At 32.7% G+C, this 24,979-nt stretch overlaps 3 protein-coding genes across 15 annotated transcripts in view; 1 reads left to right on the top strand and 2 right to left on the bottom strand.

Annotated features, from left to right (window-relative positions):
• Nucleotides 1-7,610: 7,610 nt before the first annotated feature.
• NAT1 (N-acetyltransferase 1) lies at nt 7,611-17,538 on the bottom strand. Of its 6 annotated transcripts, none has more exons than XM_076531624.1 (8): nt 17,388-17,538; nt 11,962-12,073; nt 11,612-11,828; nt 10,583-11,525; nt 10,354-10,491; nt 9,252-10,141; nt 8,857-9,159; nt 7,611-8,645 (listed from the first exon to the last, which is right to left on the bottom strand). In XM_076531624.1, exons 4-8 carry the CDS (start codon nt 11,484-11,486, stop codon nt 8,538-8,540), a joined length of 2,343 nt encoding a protein of 780 aa, XP_076387739.1. In that variant the 5' UTR covers nt 11,487-11,525; nt 11,612-11,828; nt 11,962-12,073; nt 17,388-17,538; the 3' UTR covers nt 7,611-8,537. The 6 variants fall into 6 exon arrangements, with proteins under 6 accessions (XP_076387739.1, XP_012140723.1, XP_076387741.1 ...); XM_012285333.2 differs by adding an exon at nt 12,136-12,184 and having other exon boundaries at nt 11,612-12,073; nt 17,388-17,487; XM_076531626.1 differs by lacking the exon at nt 17,388-17,538 and adding an exon at nt 16,969-17,168.
• A 519-nt stretch (nt 17,539-18,057) lies between these two features.
• Nucleotides 18,058-24,940, top strand: Syx13 (syntaxin 13). The gene is made up of 6 exons (XM_003703241.3): nt 18,058-18,217; nt 19,128-19,331; nt 19,420-19,585; nt 19,656-19,783; nt 20,203-20,336; nt 20,410-24,940. Exons 2-6 carry the CDS (start codon nt 19,129-19,131, stop codon nt 20,583-20,585), a joined length of 807 nt encoding a protein of 268 aa, XP_003703289.1. The 5' UTR covers nt 18,058-18,217; nt 19,128; the 3' UTR covers nt 20,586-24,940.
• LOC100880865 (ankyrin repeat and BTB/POZ domain-containing protein 2) overlaps nt 22,193-24,979 on the bottom strand; it is a 29,400-nt gene continuing 26,613 nt past the window's right edge. For 7 of the 8 annotated variants that reach the window (XM_076531613.1, XM_076531612.1, XM_076531606.1 and 4 more), the window contains 4 exons: nt 24,689-24,898; nt 24,326-24,615; nt 24,063-24,245; nt 22,193-23,938 (listed from right to left, as the gene is read on the bottom strand). In XM_076531613.1, coding sequence (XP_076387728.1) covers nt 23,732-23,938; nt 24,063-24,245; nt 24,326-24,615; nt 24,689-24,898 — 890 coding nt within the window. In that variant the 3' untranslated portion in view covers nt 22,193-23,731. Of the gene's footprint in view, nt 23,939-24,062; nt 24,246-24,325; nt 24,625-24,688; nt 24,899-24,979 lie in introns of all 8 variants that reach the window. The other variant, XM_076531611.1, reaches the window with a different exon arrangement.

Raw genomic sequence — 24,979 nt, 5'->3', positions numbered from 1 at the left:
TGAGTGGAAAGAATCTTTGCCGGTTCTTTGAGTCATCTACTATATTTACCATAAGTACAAAACTGGAGGCTTTGAATTCGTTTTTCTTTTCATAAACCTCATCCTATAGATTCGTGACTCGCAATTTCGATTGTGCAATGTTTATATAATGCTCGAGTTGCAATTTGCACATTATGTTCAGAGTAGAATTACCAGGAAATTATGAGTCGTAAACTGCGACAGTCGAAGATACAAAATGGTTTTGACCGATGTCCATAGGGATAATTAGCATAACCGGTGTGGCCTCCTAAAATATTCACTACCTTAATAAAAAGGATGTTCCACCCGAGACAAAATCCTAGTTACGCCAACGTCGTTCATTTTGATACTTTACTTTTTGTATCACTACAACTTGAAAATACTCCGATAATCTATTCGCAAATATAAAAGGTATAAAATTGCAGCAGTGTAAACGACAGACTTAGCAGTCCCCTAGTAGAACGGTCTTCCATTCCTTCCATCGTTCTTCTGCCTCTCCTCTCCATCACTCTTATACGTGTCCTCCCACCAGTAAAATACACGCACACGTTGAACCGCCATAGTACATAAGTCAATCTTTAATCCGTCAGATGTTTTAGCTTAATTTATTATGGAGATGTCCGAGGGAACCTCTGGGATTCCCCTACTCTATCTTCCTTCCTCTCGGATAGATTGTGGCAGACACGCGTAGATTTTAGCCTGTACAGTCATGTGCATTTAGACTTCTTTAATTAAGTGAAAGTAAAAGAGGAGTCAGTGGGGCATTAATTTTATTCGTGTGGAATAGATGGTACAAGGTTCCACTCCGGGAACCAAAGCTCTAGGATTTTTCAAGATTTCCCTTAAGATTTTTCGAAGGATCTAAAGTTCCAAGATTCTCCGTAGGATGTTCTTAGAATCTACCTAAGATCTAAGATTACACCCAAGACCTTCCCTCTTAAGTCCTCTTAATTAAGAGAAGCCTACGTTGCACCTGACCGTACCACATCTGCCAGTCTGTTTGAAGGGAAAGAACACAGAGCAGGGAAGAAACTTCCTCAAAATCGAAACTCATGAATTTGAAACTTTGTAGATTTATTGAGATTGCAATGGCAAGAACGACATACCTGGTTCGTGCTCAGGGTGTGAAACATTCTGCAATAACTCCTAAAGTACAAAAGCTATGGAAAAGTAGAGTTATAAAGTGAGGGTGTTCGTTCAGTTTTCGCACTCGTTTAGAGCGAACGAGGCATATCGTTGTCCCTGTCACAGATAACTCCAGTAAATTCGCAAAGTTTACTACAAGTTTGTGAATTACAATGATCTACAACGACGAAACGAATGCGTTTCATTTTTTTTTTGTCGATGCAATCTCGACATACTTGTTCCTCGCTTGTGAATGTGCGATCGTTGTTTACGTAACGTGTTCGGCAAACGTTGATAATTGAATTAACATTGAAGAAAAATTGCTGTTAAAACAGCGTACACAAAAGGGAATGCATACTTGTTACGTAACCAAACTCTGGCTGCAGATAGGCGAGTCTTATCTGTGCGTCGTCGCATATATACACACACACACACTCACACACACCTGTATAGATAGGCACGAGCGTGGTCGCGCGTGCACACATACGTACACGTAACATATACACATACACATGCGCATACATACGGTGCATAGCCGGGGTAAATTCAGGTCATTCTTGGAAATTACACGCGCATCTTATACGTATATGTTGCTTCGAAAAGGTTACATTAACCTACAAAAAAAGGAAAAAAATTTAAAAAAAAAGATACGGGCAAGTTTCGATCGAGAGATCGTTTTAGCGGCGTGTGTGTATCGAGTAATTAGCAAATATTGTTTTTAATTATCATCAATCTTGCGGAGACTCTGTAAATACCTTGAAAAAGAAATATCGAGACACGGTTGTCTGTGATTAGTTTATTTTGTATTATATTTGTATTCCAGCGATAATCGTTCAGTTTATATATCGCAAGGTTGGATTATCGGAAATTAGTTTTTAAATATTCGCGCTTTTACTGCTGGTCAGCTTTTTTATAGGTATTTCATTACGAAACGAAGATTATGAGACGCTCGTAATTAATCGTGTTGTTCATGTATAGTAAAAATATAATATATATAAACAGTGTTTTCCAAACTATAAATTAGTCATAGATTAACAGGAAACATAGCTTGGTCACCCGTTGGATTAGATATAGGGGCGTACCTAAGACTTGCTCGGTGGGGGTACAATGTATCTATCTAGTTATTGATATATTTCTTTAACCTGGTTATAACAGTATTATACATTTTAATCATTTTTTCACGTCATATAAATTTTGTTTCTGTTGGATTTATTTTATTAAAAGTATATGTATATATTTAATATTTAAATACAGAAAGAAAAATTGCTTATGCATTGTCCTCCATCAGCCACCCTTTGGCTCCGCCCTCGTTTAGACGAAAATTTGACGTGACGCAATTGGAAACGCGTGGTTTGGAAAACGCTGCAGTAAATTAGATCCTATATACATGCATAGTTTCGCTGTGTACGTTTAGCGACATGTTATTCTTTTTACGTTTAATTGGATTATCACGTGTCCTCGACACGGATAAGCAGGATTCGCATTAAGAAATAAAAGAAGAAAGAGAAAAAATATATAACTGGAAACGATACTTTTAAGTCATGCTCGAAATAACCGTTTGTGTGTTTGTCATTTTCGTGGTGAAAGTCTGTTGTTAAGGGATCAGTAGAGACAAATGTCGTAAAAAGGTAAGATTATAAAATAATGTTCCAACGTATCCGAAGTAACTTTTTACGATGTGAAAATAAAATGCAGTATTGTTTCGTTTATATATGTATATATATATGTGTGTGCGTGTATATATATAAACGAAAAAAAAAAAACAAATATAAATATACATATATACATATATAATAACATTAATGGTAGTTGGTAATGTATTACGTGTATTTAATGTAAATGTATAGGAAAATAGGAAGAAACAGAAAAAGACGCTCGTAGAGAAAGAACAAGAAAACCACTGAAATACATACATCGCGTATTTAGAATTAATAGTTAACTATAATTTGTTCATATGTACGCAGTTGTGTTTTTAAAAAAGGCTCTACACGTATACCAAATAAACATTGTTTATTGGAGCCCAAACACGTCTAATATATCGCATGCAGTAACACGTCGAATACATTTTGGTCTTTGTCAATTTTTTTCTTAATATAATTATTCGCGGACGAAGATTTTATTGGGTTCTACAACTCTCGGAAGTTGCATATCAATTATACGTATAAATATATTGTGATGTTCGTATAAAGTGTAAATTTTAAATAATTTCAGCAAGGTATCATTGATTAATCTTTTGTATAATTCACAGTATTTATTACTTGCTGAAAAGGTAAGTGGCAGTAATGAAAACTATAGAATACATCATTCTTGAATTATGTTAAACGATTTATTACTGATGAATGTATTTGCATGAAATTTACATTAAGTCACGTCTTCGGTAGCTGCATTTTTTGTCTGCTCTGATATCGTTTCATATTTGCAAAAAGTTGAATGAGTCATGAAATGCGTATTTTTACCATGCAAATCTACTATGTTTTAAACTTAATTTTACTTGAACAAATCTAACTTAATTCTAACCTTATTGCAACAACATAACTTACAACTATAACCTAATTTGACCTTTAATCTTAATCCTAACCTGATTTTGTTGCATTTTATCGCATTTATTTCTGTTTGAACCCAGTCCGATTTTAAGCAAGAATATTTTCTTTAATTTTGGTGCCTTTTAAAAATATCGCAGCATGTCGATATTTTTCGATAACAGCAGCCTTCCGCGTAAATTTCATCGAATTACGTTTATTCAGTCGTAAAGTGACAGCGTCGTGTTATATGGAGTCGAGGAAATTGCCTGTAAAAGGAACACGAGCTGAACACACTACTACATACAATGTTATTCTATAGAAAGCAAAGTGACGATTGGTCATATTACTATTTTTACGTAGGCTAATAACGATAGTGTATGTAAGGTAGAGGGGTTCTTAAGTCTTTCAGGGTCGCAGCACTTGTTTCTTCTTTCGGTGATCGTAACACAGATCATAGATGGAATATCGTGTGAGTACGTAAGAGTCCATTTCGTCAAAGTTTTCGTATATAAATGCTGTTATAACCAGTAGTGGTCGTCTGTTGATTCAAAGCGATGTACATATCGTACACTCGAGTGCAATAGGCTTCCTCTCGATATAGATAAGTTGCAAGGATTACCACACCATGTATCTTCTAAAAGATCAAATGTATAAACTTGGCAGTTTTCAAATTCCCAAATCGCCCAACTTCCAGATTTTTAAAATAACTACATCGGTAAATACCTCGTCCAGTTTCTGGTTAAGTTCATTCGCAAAATCGAATTATATCGACTTTAGTAACACGATCCCGGGACGCGAATGTTAAATCTGGAGTTTACGAGCAATAAAATCAGCAGTCATCGTCGGAAGTGTACGTTAACTACCTCGAGAAACCATCAGGTTTATAGAAGCGGGATTTATTATTTCGCCGCATTTATCACGTATAAAAATATACAAAAGGTACGCGCCGTTTAATAACGAAGTAACCTAAAATATTCAGAGATAACAACCTATGGCGCGAAAAATAACAGTGCATATTTGTATGAATATTCGTAATATAATTATCAGGCTTAGAATTCTTTAAGATTTAAAACGATTGGTCAAGTTTCATTTCGAAAAACGAAGTCGTGTTGCGGAATATTTTTGAAGGTCATTTGAGGTCATGTGATTGAGGTACATTCCCCGAAACTTTGTTCACAGATAAAATCTACAATTTCTACTAATTTTATTTTATAGGTAGATTTAAAATTTCTAAATTTTGAAATTTAATTAACTATTTGATCTCTAAAAATTGAGACACTCTTGACAAGTGAGACACTTTTCTTCTATACATTTGTATTGAGATCTTACCTGACCTCTCTCGATCTCGCTTTGAAGTTTGCTGTTCAGTCCCGAAATTTAAATTCTCGAAAGTAATTCGCGCCTTTAGGTAACCATAAAAAATTATCCCGTACACCCCACGTATTCATTAAAATTACCTCAAAAATGTAACAATGTTAAAAAAAATAAAATAAAATTTTAAAGAATACGGTGTTGTATTAATTTCCTCGAGGAAGATGGGAAAGTTTAAAAATATGGTGACACGGTAATATTATGTGATGATCTATGTATTAGATGAATATATTCAAAGAATAATCAATATAATTATTTATTTGTCATTCTACGAAAATGAACGGTGAGTGTCAGAGAATGACAGACATAATTGTATCGATGATAATCCTAGGAACAAAATGTTATTGATAAAGATAAAAGAGACTTTCCTTTTCATCGATTTAATGTCTATGATCAATTAAAAACGATTATAATAATGTAGTTCGTTACGTGAGAAATAATACTGACGATATTATACATGATTCGTACGTTTTTCTATTTTTTTTTTCTTCCTTTGTTCTCGGCTGAATTTCTTTATATTTAACACGTGGGAAAATAAATTAATCAAGTTGAAGTACAATATCGCACATGAAATTGCGGATGAAAATTGGGATATGCTGATCGATGCGTTCGTTTACTAATATCGTGATTAAATTATTAGTTATACGTTATGTTATTCAGTTTTTTTTTTTGTGTTCGTTTATAATAAAAAGGCAACAAGCAAAATACGTAAATATGTACCACAAATACCCATTAAATATTACACTAATGTCACTATATAATGTGTTTCACGTACAAAGAATATTATATTCAAATTAATATTTCATTCTTCGCAATGAGGCAATGAATCAAATCATTATCATCCTTCGATAAAATAAAAACAAAGATACGAATACACATTTTAACGCGTACAATTCCATTATTGAATTAATCAGAAATACAACACAATTCTTATATGACAAATATAATTTAACATCTTTCTCTTATTTAAATTTCAACGATATCTGCATCAAATGTGTATTCGGGAAAGATAGAAATAAGACTAACAATGATTATTCGACGTAAATGTTTGGACTGACGACGCTCTGATTGCAAACCACCTATTAAATGAAAAATGCAGTCTAATTATAACACTTCAGTCCGGCAACAAAGCTAGAAAGTGACATGACAATAGTAATAATAATAGTAGTGTTGGGCCGGCGCGAATATTTGCGAGGCCCGGTTCCAAAATTGTAGAGACCAAAAGAAATGTATTTATATGTTTAAAGCTCGGAACGTTTCGAGCTCGCAACGTCTTAAACATAGAATATTTCAAGCTGAGAACGCTTCAAACTCAAAATGCTTAAAGATGGCTTCAAGCTTGGAACGTTTCAATCTCGAAATGCCTCAAATTCGGAATGTTTCAAGCTCGAAATGCTGCAAACTCGAAGCGCTTCGGATAGAAAATGCATCAAACTTGAAACTCGTCAAACTAGAAACGTTAGAGATTCGAAATGGCTCGAGATGCTTCAAGTTTCAAATGTTTCAAACTCGGAATGCTTCCAGTTCGAAGCGATTGAAATTCGAAACGCTTATAAATTTGATAAGTAACCATATGCATACGACACTATGAATATAGTTGTACAAAGTTTGCGATGAACTTATAACGGACCGCTAGGCCTTTTGAAACGCTGGGTCAACATTTTGGGGAACTGTACCCACCTCGCACCGGCCCTGGTAATAGTAATTAATAGTAATAATAATAATAATAATGATAATAATAATTATAATTATAATAATAATATGTACAACATTCTGAAAGATTATCCACAAATAATGAAAAAATGTATCCAAATTCTTATATGTTAATATTCAGTGTATATCGATACATACAAGCTTAACAAGTTACAAATTGAAAGCTATGGAAGTGACGAAAATATACACGAAAAATCGATGATTAATCTCTAAATGAATGTCTGCTTCTTTCTTCTCCACCGATCACGAGAGCTGCGATATTGCACTAACTTTTGCTTAGGCGAACGTACGGCATCGTGTCGGTCTGAAGGTTACGCATTTCAATTAGATCACGTTGTCAATGCGTAATAAATTTATAAGGAGACTATAGGCGGGAAAATCAAGGTAAGGTGGTTCTCATCGACAGAACAACCAGGGGGCCATCTGTAATAAATTACACCAGGCACGACCAAGTGATTTCTCGCTGACAGCTGAACGCTTCTTGCTACCAACTGATCTGTCCCCCCATATTCAGTCTATCCGTACCCCTTTCGATAAACTAAATTGCAATTTACTAATTCATTCGTACCTTATGCGTGTAATTAAAGCTTGGGTACGGTAGACTTTCGTTACATTGCCAGCCAATACCATCTTCAAATATTAAAATTTATAAAATAAATAATTTACTTTTAATAATCTGGAAATTTAGAAACTTGTGGATTGAGAGAATTTTGAAATTTGCAAAACTTGGGAATTTGAGGATATAATTAACATCGGCAAGTACATAATGTTAGGAACCATTTCCTTATGACTTAGTGAAGTAAAGAAAGTAGGAATGGTAGCCGACTGTGGTTCGCGAGCAACCACTTGGTCATGCCTGAATTACAGTAAGTTATGTTTATTTTAAATACGATTTTAGTCGTATCGCTAATCTTTTTTCCGTTATGTTATGTTAAGTGAATCGTGACGTTGGCTGCTGGTTGTCATTTGATAATTAGTACTTAATACAATTAATGGAGCAGCAAATAGGTACATGGGCAAAGTGGTTGTTTGGTTGATTGGTGTATAAGTTTGACTCAGCGATTCGCTTCGAGAGAAGCTACAAATTCATTTTAACTTTAAAGAGAATTATTAATCACTTTTTTTATATTGTTGTTCACACTGTATACTAACTACTGAGTCAGTCCAGTTTCTGATCAATTTTTTGTTCAGTTTCTTTAGGAAAGTAGATGTATTTCGACTGTTGTGATCAATCATATAATAGTAATAATAATAATAATAGTTAATAATAATAGATAATAATTCCTCATAATAAATGTAAAAGCTGGTACACAGAGATAACAAGCGACTCACTGGTGCCGCGGACAAAAAGACTTATAAAACGTGACACATGCACAATACTAGACAAAAACTTTGACAACACAAATCACCAGACTAATTTTTATCTTTTCTGTTTTCTTTCTGCACCGATGTTCATACAGCGGCGAATTGTTGATATATCTGCTGGCCCAAATATGATTATTAAATCATATCAATCAATATATTCAATTATCTAAAACATTCTAAAACTTCTTGCTTATAAAGTCTGATTGCAAACCACTCGAGGGGTCTGCAAAAACTATCCATTCTTTTTTGGACAATATGATTGTAAAGTCCTCTTCTTCGATGCGAGGACTTGACAGACTAACAAGACGTTTGTGGCAATGGATGGAGATAACTCAATTAGTAAACTGAAACCACCTGGTTCAGTGATATAGATAGTAAAATCCTATTCCAAATTATAGGTTATCCTGTTGAACGTTATCCTTCTCACAGTTTCTGCATTCGGTAGTTTTTGTTGCTGTCGTCGTCGTCGTTATGATCATCACTTTCCTCTTCCGTTGATGCGTTATCCAACCATGTTAACCAACTGTTGACCTATATCGTTCAATAGTTCATTTGTTAATCGTTTTTTCATATAAATTGTTAAGTACACCTGGATACAACATAGGTTTCCTTTATCTTTAATGAAGAGTTTACACTTACTCTTAGCTAAAGGAAGCCTATACTGTACCTGAATTTACAACATTGTTATAGTTATTAATATTAATTTTCAAATGTTCACAAATTTACAAGTGATTTTATTTACCTCAAATAACGCTTTGCCTTTGCCAGGATAAGCGTCAGTAACACGCTCCTTCCATTTGAAGTAAGCTTCTTCTTCGATTACTTCTAATCGATACAGTCCGTCAAACCATCGCAGTAACATCCCTTTTGGAAAATTGTGCGAGAACCAAAATGCTTGAAGCGCATGTAGAGCTGTTACTTGAGACTCTATATCGACGAAGAGTAAACGCATCAAACGCGAATATTTTTCCAGTAATGCCTTTTCTTTATCTATTACTGATTTGGCTACATTAGATGGATCAACTCCAGGTGCCAGTATTGTTTCCTGTGAATATAAAAAGGCAAATGAAACATTAGTCATTTCAGAGCTATAGTGAGACTTTGCTTTTCTATCGTTATGTAAGTGTTTATACTAACTTGAGTAATATATTTCAGAAGAACATTCATCAAAGCATTAATAAACTCTGAATTAGAATGATGTGAAGGTTCTAACTTTTCTTTGATCCATTTGAAAAGAGTATGAGGATTGGGGTCATATTCTAATTGACGCCATATATCTCCTTGGATCTTAAGAAGCGGATAGAGGAAGGTCAGTTCTCTGTCCTCTAAAATTTCCGCTAATCTTTCTTTCGTCTTGTCTGCCTCAGGAAGTTGGCTGATAAGATTCACTTTGCTCTCGTTGAAGATCTGTGTGAGTGTTGCTTTGCCTTGACTTTTATGCAATTGCTGAAGTGTAAGTAAAAACAATGGATGATGTTGGCCGTTTTCTGTCACAGCAACAAGATCGGTTAATTGAATTAAATTATTCACAATGGCCTTAGCTGTTAAGAAGGCAACGTGAGAAGCTACACAAGGCACAGTACTCTCCTTTTCTGATATATTGGATACTAGTTCTTTCCATCCTTCGTGTACTTGCTGTACAGTAATCACGTCTGCTCTCACCAATTCAACTATGAGCTTGGCTGCGAGTTCGCGCTCAGAGTCTCCACGATCCAATGTATTAGAATATAATGTATAAACTGCATGACGTAAAAATCGTTCAGGTATCTTAAGATCTTGAAAAGCTGTTATTGCGTCCTGTATATTTGTATGTGAAACGAGATCGTCCATTAATGCGTTCACCTTCTTCAATATTTCTTCTCTAGAAGTTCCTTTATCTTTTCTGTCTCTAGCTTTTTCCCTCTTATCTACAGGACCTTGTTTTATTACAATTGCTGGTGGCAATTCCTTGTGCAATAATGGCGAGCTGGGTTTCAATGTGCTAGTACGCAGAAGAGGCAATTCTGATGCTCTTCCTGGGAACAGATCTATCGTTTCGTTTAATTAGAAAATATTCCTATGACATTCTTCTATTAGTACTTAATTGAGATTACATCTAAATATCTATATTATTAAGGTTTGGTTGAACCAATTATTTAATTATTATCAATCAAACCATATCTACAGTATTTTATACTATAAATAGTAGTTTAAATGTTCGTATTCGAAAAATAATAATATTGTATCAAGTACCACTTACCACTGTTTAGAGGTAGGTTGGGATTGATGTTGGTCTGTTTAAACATCATAGAATTAGCTGATGGTCTTAATGAGACTTCTTCTGGATGTCCAATCAACATCTTATTCTTATTGAAACGTAATTGCTCTTTACTACTATCTGCAAATAGTAAAAATATATTTATTAGTACGAATATCCATTCGCATTTCACATTCAGAAATGTTTTAATTTACAACATTACGAAACTTACTGTTATTGAAGTTTTGCGGTGAATTATGTTGCTGTTGATTATGTTTCCCTTGATAGTTATTTTGATGACGATTCTGGTTTTGGTAGTAACCCGGCTGGTTACGTTGATTGTGGCGTCCATAACCAACCCCGGAAGTTCCTGAGAATCCATTTGGGCTGAATGGAGATGACATGCCAAACGAAGGGGAAGTCAATGGAATACTTCCCATCATGTCCATGTCTAATCCGCCACGTCCCATTTTCCTTAGAAATTCAGCTCCGAGGCGATCCTCTCGTCTATGGAAGCCATTTCCCCTCGAAGACTCTTCGTTATCATTGCGGATTTGATTGATTGGCATTGGACCTTCGGTGCTAGTAGCCTTGCGTGGTACCCAGCCATCACGGCGTAGCTCAATGACATCACGCAGCATGAACTTGATACGTAAAGGAAGATCGCTGCTCTCTGCCAAAGAGTTCATACGTCGAAAATATTGATCCATGAGTCCGCGGCCTTTATCCGAGTCAAGGATGCGACCGCAGGTACGCATGATTTGACAGAGGCATTCGATATCCTCGGCAGTGTCCCCCCTGGATCTCCCTCGCCTTTTCTTCTCCAACAATTGCTGGATGCAGCGATGTAAAATCGGTTCTGATACGATTCCCAACTTTCCCAGTTCTCCGATGAATTTGATGTTGCCAAGCATCTTGCGCTTAGCCACCTGTCGACGTTCCTCTTCCTCTGGACCGAGTTCATCTTGATTTTCAAATGCCTCGCTTGCCTTTGATCGATTTTCAAATTCGTCTTTGCACTTGTTAAGAAGAAGAAGTGTGAATGTGCTTTGGCCTTTTTGATTATCAATAAGAGTTTTTCGTGGTTCAAAATTTGCAGCTTCGTCAGACAGCCGTTTGCACAGCTGTGCGTACATAGAACTGTACTTGGGTTCATCAAGGGCTTTTTCAAAGATCTAGAAAAATAACAATGCCATTAAAATCTGTACATATTGAACAAACAAATCTCAATCAATGACTGTAATGTTGTTCGTCAACTTACCAAGAAAATGACACCTTTAAGAATCACATGAGAATTAAGCTCAACGTTGAGCAGGTCGGTGCTCAGCTTTGCGAACTTTTCCGGCGTAAGCTTATTAAGAATACCCCGCACCTTTCGAAAGATGAGATCATTTCTGCTTTCTGGGGTGAGTGCATCGCGTCTAACAGTTGAAGGAGGGATCCAGCGTTGCTCAGTGGATAGGGAGCGAATATCGTCCCTGGAAGGCATCGAATTTTTTTAATTTCAGTGTTACCAGTAATACAATGCAACACAGAGGATTCTTTGGATGTAAGAAAAGAAGCAGCTCGTGTATGATTTTATACAGCCAAGGTAACTTTGTAGACCCTGACCTTCCTCCCGAGACACGAGAAGCACCCCCCGGTCCTGTGGGGTTGTCCGTTGTTGCGCGTGTTTCGGCCCCCTGAGTGATAAATCACAGCACACAGATCTTCCTTTAGGAAGCTGAAACAAAGGAAACATTACAATAAAAATACTAGTCATTTTTTCAATGATTAATTGCTTACACGCATGCTACTCCTTCCATGTTTGATTATTAATATGCAGCCTTTGTACCTAATGATGCAAAAATATGATATATTAAGAAACATGCAGTTAAAATGCTTATAGAAATACAGGTAATTATGCATTTTCTACCAAACATTACTGTTTTGCCTTACTGTATCAATTGCCCCTTTCATTTATGATAGATCAACATTGCAATATTTATCTTTAAAAGTATACTGCCTTTTTGTAAATGATACGATGTACATATTACATGTTAAATGTTTTTTGTCTTAACGAGTACATAACATGTAACATGTACATTAAGATAAATTCACAAAGCCAGTGTATTTTTATAACTATTACAATATTGTTTTCCCTTAAATATATGATTCACCCAAGTCTACTCAATGGTTATTACAGCAATATCATCAAATTGGTTTTGATAGTTCATGCATTGATTATTTATTTCTACAAGTTATAGTGCATCATAAAGTAAGAAATATTCGAGATTTTTAATGCTTTTATAAGTTATTTTAAGTAGTAAATATTCTACTATAATTTAGTAATGAATCTCCATTAAATATATAAAATATTCATGCAAATTATAAGTACAAATTTATACATAAAAATAGATGAAATGCTTAAATGCATACACCTTATCCTACATAGATGAAAAACATAAGTTCTTTCGATTGCATGTTAGCATGATAGTAATTAACTTTCCCTTAACAATCATCTTTCAAATAGGCTCATGCATAACTAATAAGTGGCATTCATTCTTATGGTCAATAAATAATCATAAGCACAGAAATTATAAGCTCATTCTGCTACTTATTGAATATTGTTTTTTCTGATTTGAATTATAAGTATACTCTCGACTGCAAAAAGAGTTTTGCAACACTCAGATATTTTTTGTGCACAACACACAATTAAATTCCTCTTTTCCTTCCTACATATGCTTGAAAATTGGTGAAATAATGACAAATTTTAAAAATCAACGATCATCAACTGTTCCAAATTTGTTTCAATATAACACTTTTCCTTCGACAACATACAAGAGAAGTTTAACTCTCGCCTCAAATGCTCAAGTTATGTGCTTTTTACAATGAATAGAACATTATTAAATTGTTAATAATGCAACTACTGTAACCAATATTTCCTTATGTTTATAACCATTCCAATTATAAATCTCTGTAGCATCCAACTAAGCATCCCGTCTCAAAACTGCCAGCTGCAAATGTGTTAAAATATATTTTCCTTTCATTCCAGTATTTTCTGCAAATAGGACTTAAGGAGGTTACAATTAGAATTAAATATAATATTGACAATAAAAGCAATAAATCTGTTTTCTTTTCATATTTCGCGTAATAATTAAGATCAGATGCTTTTGAATCTTCTAACAATTGGAATTTGAATGCCAGAAGGCAGAGAGTAACGTGTGCGGCCTTATCGCGCTCACAAGTGAAGGTCTTCAATGGGCAGAACGGGGACCTTCTCCAGGGAAACGGCTTTGATCTTGAGGTATAGGTTACGAATAAAACAACCAAAAGCCGTGGACGATGAACGTGGAGAGGATCGTATGTGGGGCGCGGCTCATGGTCAGACGGTCAATGAACTTTTCGTCGTCTCACCTCGACCGATGTCGGCTTCTATCGTCATGCTGATCGGGCGAGGTCGGACAACTTCGTCCTCAGTTCGACTAAGGTCGTCTTTGACCGCCTCTACCGAGCGTTTCACATATTTAGGGTGCGCACTAGGTAAACTTCTGTCTGTTCCCTTTACTACAGGGTAAAAGACTGAAGAAGATAGCTTTATCTTGCGTACGAGACAATTCCTGATATTCAATTCTGCGAAATGCGGAATTATGGCCATTTCTTAACGCAAAACTGTTGGTTATTACATTCAAGTACTAATACAAGATTTTTAATATGACTGTAGCAAAAGTTAAATACAGCTGAGTAACTATAACAATGGAACATAGCGATTGTAGGATTATACATACAATGAAAGTCGTTGCTACTCCATACTTTGGCATTAAAAAATTTCTTTAATACATCAAACCGGTACTCGATCTCATTTTCTTTTAAATTTGTATTACATTCGTGCTCGACGAACAAACAAAGGTTTCGTGAAGGTTAGTACTACTCAATTAGTTAAATTACCGAAATAACGATCGAAATTTCTTTGTAGCTTTAAATTTATCTAACCTTTTTTAAATTTAAACATTTAAATATTTATCGGAAACGAGTAAAGTATTTATGAGTATACATTTTTGGAATGACCTTTACACCTAACAATATGCATTTATAGTTCACACAAGAAAAAATACACATAGTTCTCACACTTTCAATGAATTTGAATTTTCAATGAATTGTAAATAAATTATTCATTTGAATAATATATTACCTTATTTGTCTAGATGAAAAGTAATATTCAACTTCGATTCAAAAAGAATGTAAACATAATTAGTACATTCGCAATGATTATATATCTCTAATTAAATTAGCGGAAATCATTCTTAAGCGATTCGAAGAAAAGAAACAAAATTATTTTTTTATCTTTTGTATTGAGCAATGTAATATCAATTGGATCCACAAAAGTGTTGATACATAAAATGGAAACGTGTGTCATTAATAAACAAAGAGATAGCAATGACGTAAAGGGAACAATATCGCTATCTTTCTCTGAATAATTTCGAACACTCCATTACTTGGTTTCCTCGTGACACGTCACTGATGCGCTGTGACGGTTGCTCTCTACGAGTTAGAACAAGGCTGCCAACTTTTGAAGGCCGACTCTGTATAAGATCAGCAGGAAAAAAAAGAGAGCGAGATACCTTTGCCTTTCATTGCACAGTTAAACGTTAATATTTGCGCGATATCTTTCATCCGAATCGAACGTGAAAAACAAGAAATAATTCAATCGTAACTAACAATACTGACAACTGGCAACTGCACGGTCGAAAACGAACAAGTAACACACTGTTACACAAAGGAAAATGAACTCTTTGTTTCCAAAAATTCCATCACATGATTCTCTCGATATACATTTCACTCGTATTCAATATTTCTTGATGTTTGCACTTAATAAACGTAATTTGTATCTTGTCTCGCACTGCATATTTTTATTCAAACAACATGCTCATGCAATCAAAATGCACATGCATTAACATAAAATTTTAGAATTTCAATCTGCGATTAGTAAGGATTTATCAAACTCTAGAAACTTCTCTCTTAAATGCAAGGTTATAATTTTTTAATAAAGCAATAAGTTTAACATTCCATCGAATTAACAATTTTCTATGTGACAAAATGATCACTGTATTAATTATGGGTTAACAAATGATCGTTTTAATGTGTCAGTTATAAGCGGTAAGGTGTAAATTAGCTGTACAAAGTGGACAGCTGAAAACAAATCAGTACGTCTATTCATAGTCCGATAAGCATTTAAGTTTGCTGTAACAAAGAGGCATAAGGCCGTCCACGTTCGACGTCGGAGCCAGTCATATGGGCGAGCATTTAAAGGCGCACAGCAAATGTTCTTATATGTATATCACGGGTGAGCGTGTAACATAGTACCGAAGTATTAAATGTTTCGAGGTTGTAATCATTAAAACTCTTAATTGTTACTACTTTCATAATAAGAAATATTCGCAACGCTTTTTTATCGAAATTGACACAACACTCGTTTTCAATTTAACAACACTTTCACTCAAGAGTTAGTTTCAAGTCGAAATACAGTGCAGTCTTGTTATATAGCCTTGGACGGGGCTATGGGAGAGGGAGAAACTGTGGAACAGATACACGGGCAAAACTATTACTCTTAAAGTTTTGTCGGCAAAGATGTAACTTGCAAATTCTAATTTCCCAGTTTAAAAATTTTCAACTTTTGTATTTATCGATCGCAAACAAAATGATATTAATTTTTGAAGTTGCGGTGATCTCCGTGAGTCTCTATGCTCTACGATAATTGGGAAGGTGGGGGGCACTAGTGAGGATGAAGGGGAACTCTTGCAACAAACCATATAAATGGAAGCCATATAGCAAGACTTACACTTTAAAATTTCTAATTTTAATATAACGGAAACAAGAGTTGAGATGATTGCCAAAGAACTTTGAACCTATTTTAAATAAATCTAAAATTAATCTATATCAATTATTACGGTATCATTCAAGTATTGCAAATAATGTAAAACGAAACATAACATATGATCAAAAAATAAATTTAAAATTGCAAAATGGAAAAGACGCTCGAGGCTTGTCACTTTGCATCTTAATGTATTTTGTAAATTGACTATGCAAGTAAGAAAATTTCATCTAAACGTCGTCAGAAACATGACAGTACACGCCTGTTTGGTTTCATGCACGCCAATGCGTGTAAGTACGTGCACACTAATCGATGAATACGTACGTGTGCTTTGTGCATACGTATGTTTACAAAAGAGTCTGCACAGTATCTGACTCTAAATAAATATTTCAGAATTTTCGAAAGTTGACCAACGCGAGAAAAATACTATTTTCAATGTACTAACAAACAACGGAAGGAACGAAATAATATCTTGGACTTCGAAATTCATATAAAAGGTATAAAAAATGGTTAAGAAATATTAAACGTAAGCAATGCGTCTAGCCATTTCTTGAGTAAATTGATGACTCTGATTTGTACTCAATAGCGAAATGATAAAAAATTTAATTTAGAATTTTTCAAAAGAGAAACTTAACAAAGCGACACACGCGTTACGATGAACGTCGAAAATATTCTGTATATAAAGACAAAAGAAAAGTACTTTGAATAAAAGTATGAAACGTCTGATGCATAAAACAAGCGTGCAAGAAGCCATACGATCAACCTACTTCAAAAGTCACACCGATTAAAATGTCAAAAGTAGGGTGTTGCGTAGTGTCCGCGAAACAACACTCGATTACCACTCGCGCATTGCTCTTTTTTTTTACTATCGAGACAAGAATAATTCGATAACGCGAAAAGATTGCGGTTATATTCAAGAGAAACTTGAAACGTGATAGGAACCCGACAAACGGAAGATGCGTTCAGAGCCGACATGACGCACGACCTATGTACGTACTGCATTAACTCTCAAAGCAACCCTCGAGAAAATTCTATCGAATTTCAGGATTTTCAGAGAGATTTTTTATCGGAAAACATACGCATCGAGGTAATCTAGTGTCAAATTTTCTTTTGTGACATTTACACAACAAAAAGCATACTATTTAAGCGATTAAAATGATGAGAAATCACAATAGCGTTTACTTACGGCCGACGGTTGTTGTTTCTGAAGGCTTTCGCAATCTGTCGGTCGTACTCGGGAACTTCCGTACCTTACGTCTTGTCAAGCCAGTGTCCGCCATGCGACTAACCTCTGGTTACAGAGGAAGGTAGCTCATTAATGATTTCAACTGTTCAATAAAAAAATATATTACTATTTTTCCTCACTTTTATCGTTGCAAATATAACAAATAATATTAAAATAAATTTATTATCAGTTTTATTCTTGATCCTAGCGGTAACAATATATACGGCGGTATTCCAGACACATTTTTATGAGTTAGCAGAAAATAATTTTACATTATTATTCGTTCTTCTGAACAGCTTTCGCGAATGATATATTTTGCACGTACATTATTAAATTCAATTTAAAGACTATACTTTAACAATTTATGTTGCAATATCGCGCAACAATATTTATTAATATTATTTTGAATCTAGTAGTATTGACGGTGTTATAGACACACTAAATTGTTCATATATTTTAATTTAGATTACAATCTGTGAAATATATATTATATAGTTATAAGTGTATTATTTAAGAGTACATAAATGCTTGTGGTATATTAATTAATATTTATATTTAATAATGACTAATTGAAATTTTTAAATCTTGGACATCGATAATGTAGGTTTCTGTTAAATATACGTTCACGAGTATAAAAGGACTACCGTCACGTGGACGGTGGATTAGATCGTTTAGGCAACTGTCAGTTTCTAAGATTCGATACATAAAAATAGTTCTCTTGATTTTTAAATGTGAATTAATGAAACAATTTATATTTAGATATTAAGAACACTTGTGATAAAACAGTTCAGGTTTGTTATAAGATCGACGATGTTTGTATACAATTATATATAATTTCATGTTCATTATCGCAACTCTTTGTACATGATTCATCATACACCATTGGATCTGAACATTGTTCTGGAACATATAATCGCGTAAAATAATTTTAATGCATTAAGGAAATTGTAATTTACAATATTATCTATGTAATATATCATAATATCTTTCATATTGCAAATGTAATTTTTACAACAAGTTCGAGGGATATATTTGCATTTTGTTAAGTTCTCATGTTAATAAAACTATTTTTTAATAATTTTATTAATGTTATAAAGCATAAAACCATGCAAATATTTATTGTACATAACTGCATTAAGATATAATTAGTTGTCATAGCTGATTATACAAATTATACATACTTTAATTGTTTTTAATTTTATATTAGGTTGGTGTATATCAAATGTTGTTTTTTTGAACTTTGAATTTTGTGAAATAGTTTCAGCTAATAAACGTTATTTTATAATTAATATTATAGAGCATAGTAGAAAATGAGTTTATTGTAATACATTGACTCCCAATAATATTTGTCATTAATCATTTGAAAATAATTTCTTGAAATTATGAATAACTTGGCCTTTGAAATTATCCTTGTTAATGTAAATGTTTCTTTAATGCAAATATAAAAACTATTCAGTAATAATTTGTGAAATTTAGTGAATCATCATTCATTATAAACCATACCAAGAGTTTAATGACAATGTAATAATGAAAACAACATTTCATATGCATGAACCAACATCTATACATAAATATTAATCAGAGTTATATATTTGTAAATAAAAAGGTAATGAAGTAGGATTATAAATGTGCCTTTAAATCATTCATGTACATTTTTGTTAAATACAAAAATTTGCGAGAATGTTTTTATGTATTTTTTAGAATGGCTCATAGTTCTCAAACTTATGGATCCACGGATCAACGGTCAGATGTACCTGATGTGGGATTTAGTCCTACTGAACTTTATAGTCTCAGTGAAAATATTACTGCTAACATATATAAAATCAACACAACTTGGAAGACACTTGAACGTTCATATAAGAATATTGGAACCAATAGAGATAATCAAGAACTGAGAGATAAGGTGTAAGTAGCTAAAACAATGGATTATAACAAATTATGTGATTATGTTTCATTGATTTGTTGAAGTATATGTGAATTTATTTTGTATTAGGCATGAAACACAGTTAAGCACAAATCAAGTAGTAAATCAAACAAGTAAAGATATTGCAAGACTGACAGTACTAATGAGGAGAGGAGATAAACAACAAAAATTACAAATAGAAAAGCTTACCACTGATTTTAAAGATGCCATGATGAGATATTCAGACATGCAAAAGGTAGAAGATATAATAGAGCATGCATAAGTTTGTGATATGTCTTTATATTATATGATAATAAATTTTTCAGTCAGTAGCAGCAAAAATGAAGAGATATATTTTACCTACAACTAGTATAGAGAGTCATATGGATCCAGAAGAGGAGGAACAACAACGTCTACTCCAAGTACAAGAGGATGAACACCAAGAGAAACAAAGGTTTGAAAATAAATTTATATTAATTTTTATAAATATGTAAGTGTATTTGCACATACAAGTAGTGAAAAAAGCTCGACTATTCCTCACAGTCTGCACACAAGCAATGGGTTCAGGGATGGCTAACATTATGTAACTTGTTAACAAAACAAAATTCAATAGGCTTTTCTCATGATTTTTATAAGATAAACATAATTTGTGGATTTTATAGCATGAATATCAAGATAGCTTGATTTAAAATTCTCAGTGAAAAAGATTATTAAATAATTGCAACATGTATTATTAATATAGAGAAGCTATAAAATGCACTTGAATGTATGGTAAGTCTGTTTCAATGCATATTAATACAAGCACTGAAATGACGATATTGATTACATGGAAATTAGGCTGCAAACAATTATTCTGTTTTATGAAATACCTAGGGATCTTGAATTCCAACAAGGATTGCTAATTGAGAGAGAAGATAGAGTAAAACGGATCGAGGGCGATATTTTAGATGTAAATCAAATAATGCGCCAGCTTATGGCACTGGTATATCAGCAAGGTGACTCAGTCAGTAAGTAATCACGTCTGTAACTTTTTCATAAAAATATTTACACATAAATATTTATGAATCTTTTCTGTCACAGACACGATAGATAATGCTGTAGAAAATATACATGGAAATGTGGAGCTTGGAACACAAGAATTAATTAAGGGAAGTAATTACCAAAGTAAATACCGGCGAAAGGTTTATGTACTGTTGTTACTCGCGATTATAGTCGTTGTTATATTAATTATTATTCTAGTCACTAAATTAAGTTAGCGCTCCTAACCATCATAGATATGAGTAAGTGAAAAGGGCTGTCTCAATCTATCTTATATTGATTGTAGAATGAATATCAAGGAAAATATGAATTGCCAGTTTGTATATTGGTCAATGCAATATGGGGAGAGGATAGACTTATTTTATATTCATCTTGTAAATTGATTAACATGTAATTTGAATGTATTATTTTTTATTATTTTCAAATGTTCAAAACGTTTTATATTATTCTTAATGTATCTCTGCTTTTTACCTTTACTTTCTGGATTATTTTAGATTAAAACATAACAAAGGTATATCGAATACCTGCACTATCCTTTATAATAGATTTATTATAGTGGCAAAAATAAATTTGTACTTTTGTTCCACGAAACGATTAACTAATTCGGAATAATATAAAGTAACTATTGTCACTTCTGTTATATCAAATTATAATCTTATACAAAATTTGATGAACCATTTTAACTGCTTTATATATTACTTACTAGTAAACTGTATAGCATTGTATATGCGACAAGCGTTTGAAATAATGTTAATGTTATAGTTTCAAATTTTATGGTGACATATATTGTTTGTTAAGAATACATATTAAAATTGTCTACTCTATTGTTCAACTATTCTATAATCTATAATACTTTTAATATTTATTACTATAAAACAATAATTTACAATTATTTATAAATAGCACGGTTATTAAAAAAGTATGCAAAATAATTTTCAAGAAGATTAGTTTCTCTACGTAAGAACTATACAGAATAAATGTGGCACTAAATTAATTGGTGTTAAATGATTGGTAACAAACGATCTAAATAAGGTATATCGAATAAGTAACATTTCGATTATTTTTTTTATAATTCTATATAAAAATATGTGCTGGTACGTTTCAACTTGCAATTTTCTTCAACAAATACAATATTTTTATTACACCCGAATGTTACCCATAGGCATTGCTCAATTTTTTTATTAATCAAACGAATGTGATGAAAAGTGATAATTAAATGTTACGGTACGTCTTTGGTTTCAGTAAGTGCTTCTTTCGCTAATTTGTTTGCTATAAAATAAGAAATTTTCTATCATTAAGTAACTGAACATGGTTTGTGTATGCCAACTATATTATAGTGCTATATAGAATATTTTTATATTTCAGTTTGCATATAAATTTCTACATGCTGTAAACAAGGTACAGAAATATTCTATTCATGCTTTATCACTTATTTGCATATATTTCAATTTTGTTATAAACTTACATAGTTTTTTACATAAATGTTAATCATTTAAAATGTTCCATTTTAAATGTTTTACTATGTAAATAAATTATGTATTTCGTGTGCTTAAATCTTGATATCTTTTGTTTTTATAAAAACACAGGTACTAAAAAATTTGTAGTAATATGTGCACAATTGTATGTACATGTTACAAAGGATGCATATAATAACATTTTTTGAAAATCATTTTTAAGTTGACGTTTTTTCTGACAAATTATATCATTGAAATCCTTATTAGGCATATAATGTATTAAATGGAAGTTTGTATGAACATACACGAAGTGACAAAATTTTCTAATCTTAATCTATGAAACGTAATAGAAATGTACAAAACTGTGAATATAATTTTTATAATCAGTCTTCATTAGGATTTTATCGTTTATTATAGATCGCTTGTACATCTGCTAAAGCTTACAAGGTTAACAATGAGAAATATATTACATATAATTGTAAGATTGAGACAGCCATTTTTTGAAGATCGATTTGATTCATATGATTATTAGGCATTCCAAAATCTAAAAATCCAGTGATTACAGTATCATTAAGATTATAACTTAAATATTGTATATACAACTAACCATTGACATTCAAAATAAATCACATTATATATATAAATGCTAACATTGTTACATCGTTAACATACGCAGATCTATCGATGATAACAATTTTGTTAAAGTGATAATGAACTGTGTGTTACAAAGTAGTATTAAGTATTGAATTCAGTTTCGTCTTTTCTTTTTCTCTTCTGAATGCGCCGCGTTGTTTGTAACATTTTATTACGAAGTAAGGATTTTATTTATTCAAATTCAAACAGAATACAAAAAAGAGCAATATATTGTATAAGGATTTTGCGAGCATTAAATAGCATATATTAGCGTAATATTTTACTTTGCATGGATTTTTCTCTTTATATTTTTAGTTTTTAATAAATTCCTGTATTGTGATAAATACTATAAAATCTAATAATTATGTGTAAACAAAAGCCTAATAAAAAGTATAAACAATTTTATTAAGTATTGGGAAATGGAACAATGATTATTTAGTTACGGTGGAGTCTTGATATATGGCCGATGTTGCAGAACAGAAAATTATAGAAAGAGCTATAAACAAAATTCGATTTATCGTAAAAAATTTGATGATCCGAAAAACGGCTATATAGCGAGACTGCACCGTATCACAATATTTATAATTTCTTGCAATCGCGACGAATAAATTATGTTTAGAAGGAGAATTATATTCTGTTTTAACATCTTTTTTGCATTGTGTATAAAATGTTTAATCCGTTTTATTTACAAGATATATATTTACCTGTTGCATATATTAATAGTTTAACAGTGATAGATAATTAATTTATAGTGTATATTATACTGCATATTTTATGATAATTAATTTTATTATTTACACTATTACTTAAAGCCGAGTTGGACATTTATTTTTGAAAATTAAACTGCTTAATTATTATACATGCATAAAATTCATTTATAATGAAGTATGTCATTTTGATAGTGCAAACGATATATAATATACATTGATATTTTATACTTTGTAGTTTACAAAAAGTAGTTAAAGAAGTATTATACAACAAGAATAAAATATGTAGGTGTATAATTTGCATCACATGTATCATTCTTAAATTCTACTAATACCTTGAAAAAAAGAATAATCGCATGAAAATTATAATCTCTGATATAAATTACTGGAGATTTATATTTAAATACCTGATAATGAATTAAAGATAAGTCATGAAACATTCAGTCTTAATTAATGTACATATCTTACTTTTTATTAAACGGCGTCACCTAAATATGTTGATAACTATACTTGACAAAAGCGGAAACGAAATGATAATGATGATACCACTATACTGGATACATTATATCTCTAAGCTTTTATTTTATTTTGTTGTTGAGATCGTCTAGTTTTTATTCTTGCTTGTAAAGTAAGAAGAAGGCCCGCGAGGACGTCGTGATTTGGCAGTTTTTTAGCAAACAATAGGCGCTTAACCGAGTCATCGTATGTCAATAAAGCAACCATATTTTGTAACAAAAATCCTTGACAGTATTCTAACAGTTGAGTCGCGTTATAAACCTAAAAAGTTTTTACATAATGTTAAAGTCGATAAGACAGAATACTTTTTGTGTACCATTTTTAAAAATGTGTAGGATGTTTCAAAGTTACACTTCATCAGTAATATTTGAATTATATAATATACCTTTGCATGAATGTACATAGAAACGATGTTATCAAGATCAACCATTGACGAGCACTGTGCTTCGCAGTACCTAAGCAAACCGTCTAACTGGAAAAAGTTTGCAGCAGCCATTAGCTCCAAGACATCACTTTGATTAACTTCTAACGTGGCACATCCACCGTGATATAAGAATTCCATAACCATCTGAAGGCGAGAAAGAAATTTTATTTACGGGATGTTTTTATAAGACAATGTATGTTCAGTATCTATTGAGATAAGCATACCTGGAAAATGTGGTACCGTATATCATTGATTTGTACAATCGGAGGATTCCCCTCACATAACTTGGAACTCAACATGTTTCTAAACCTTGGAGACGATGTTACTAGAACAATTTTATGGCCATAGAAAACTCTACCCTCCACTCTGAACTGTACATCGCTTAACTCTGGATTATTTACAAATTTAGGATCTATTCTTGATCCACTTGAAAGTGTAGTGTCTCGAATAGGTTTTATCGGTTCCCATCCAAAACATGTACAGAAAATATCAGCAAGAAGTAGCGTCGTGCCTTCTTTCTGTACTCAAAATATAAATAGTAGATCATAAAATTGTTATTTGAATTTTATTTATATTGTAATTGATACTTGCCTTACTGTACCTAAAAATGTTAAATAACAAAGGAAGACATTCCTGTACAAATTGTGTCGAATAATCATCTGGACACACTTGAAGGAAATCTTGAAGCAATTGATCTATCACGGAATCTAATCTCATTTCATGAGCCGTTGCGAGACTATGCATCCAGCAATGTAATGTCCAACCTACTTTTAATCCGCGGAGTTCCATTGTTATATCTATAAGATACATTGTATCTGAATAAAACTTGTTTTGTTTAACTATTTTATATTTCTTTAACACGTCGATTACCACGTTAC

The sequence above is a fragment of the Megachile rotundata genome, chromosome 5, assembly GCF_050947335.1.
Source record: "Megachile rotundata isolate GNS110a chromosome 5, iyMegRotu1, whole genome shotgun sequence".
NCBI lineage: Eukaryota > Metazoa > Arthropoda > Insecta > Hymenoptera > Megachilidae > Megachile > Megachile rotundata.
This window is presented reverse-complemented; position numbering and strand designations above follow the sequence as displayed.

What these genes read in the sequence shown, in the direction of transcription:
- NAT1 (XM_012285334.2), bottom strand. Translation starts at nt 11,839, where the DNA reads ATGCCTTCCAGGGACGATATTCGCTCCCTATCCACTGAGCAACGCTGG. An exon ending in ACCGCAAAACTTCAATAACA is followed by an intron (nt 10,492 to 10,582) that starts GTAAGTTTCGTA and finishes TACTATTTGCAG; the next exon opens with ATAGTAGTAAAGAGCAATTA. An exon ending in TTCTGAAATATATTACTCAA is followed by an intron (nt 9,160 to 9,251) that starts GTTAGTATAAAC and finishes TTATATTCACAG; the next exon opens with GAAACAATACTGGCACCTGG.
- Syx13 (XM_003703241.3), top strand. Translation starts at nt 19,129, where the DNA reads ATGGCTCATAGTTCTCAAACTTATGGATCCACGGATCAACGGTCAGAT. An exon ending in GAACACCAAGAGAAACAAAG is followed by an intron (nt 19,784 to 20,202) that starts GTTTGAAAATAA and finishes TGAAATACCTAG; the next exon opens with GGATCTTGAATTCCAACAAG. An exon ending in TCAGCAAGGTGACTCAGTCA is followed by an intron (nt 20,337 to 20,409) that starts GTAAGTAATCAC and finishes TTTCTGTCACAG; the next exon opens with ACACGATAGATAATGCTGTA.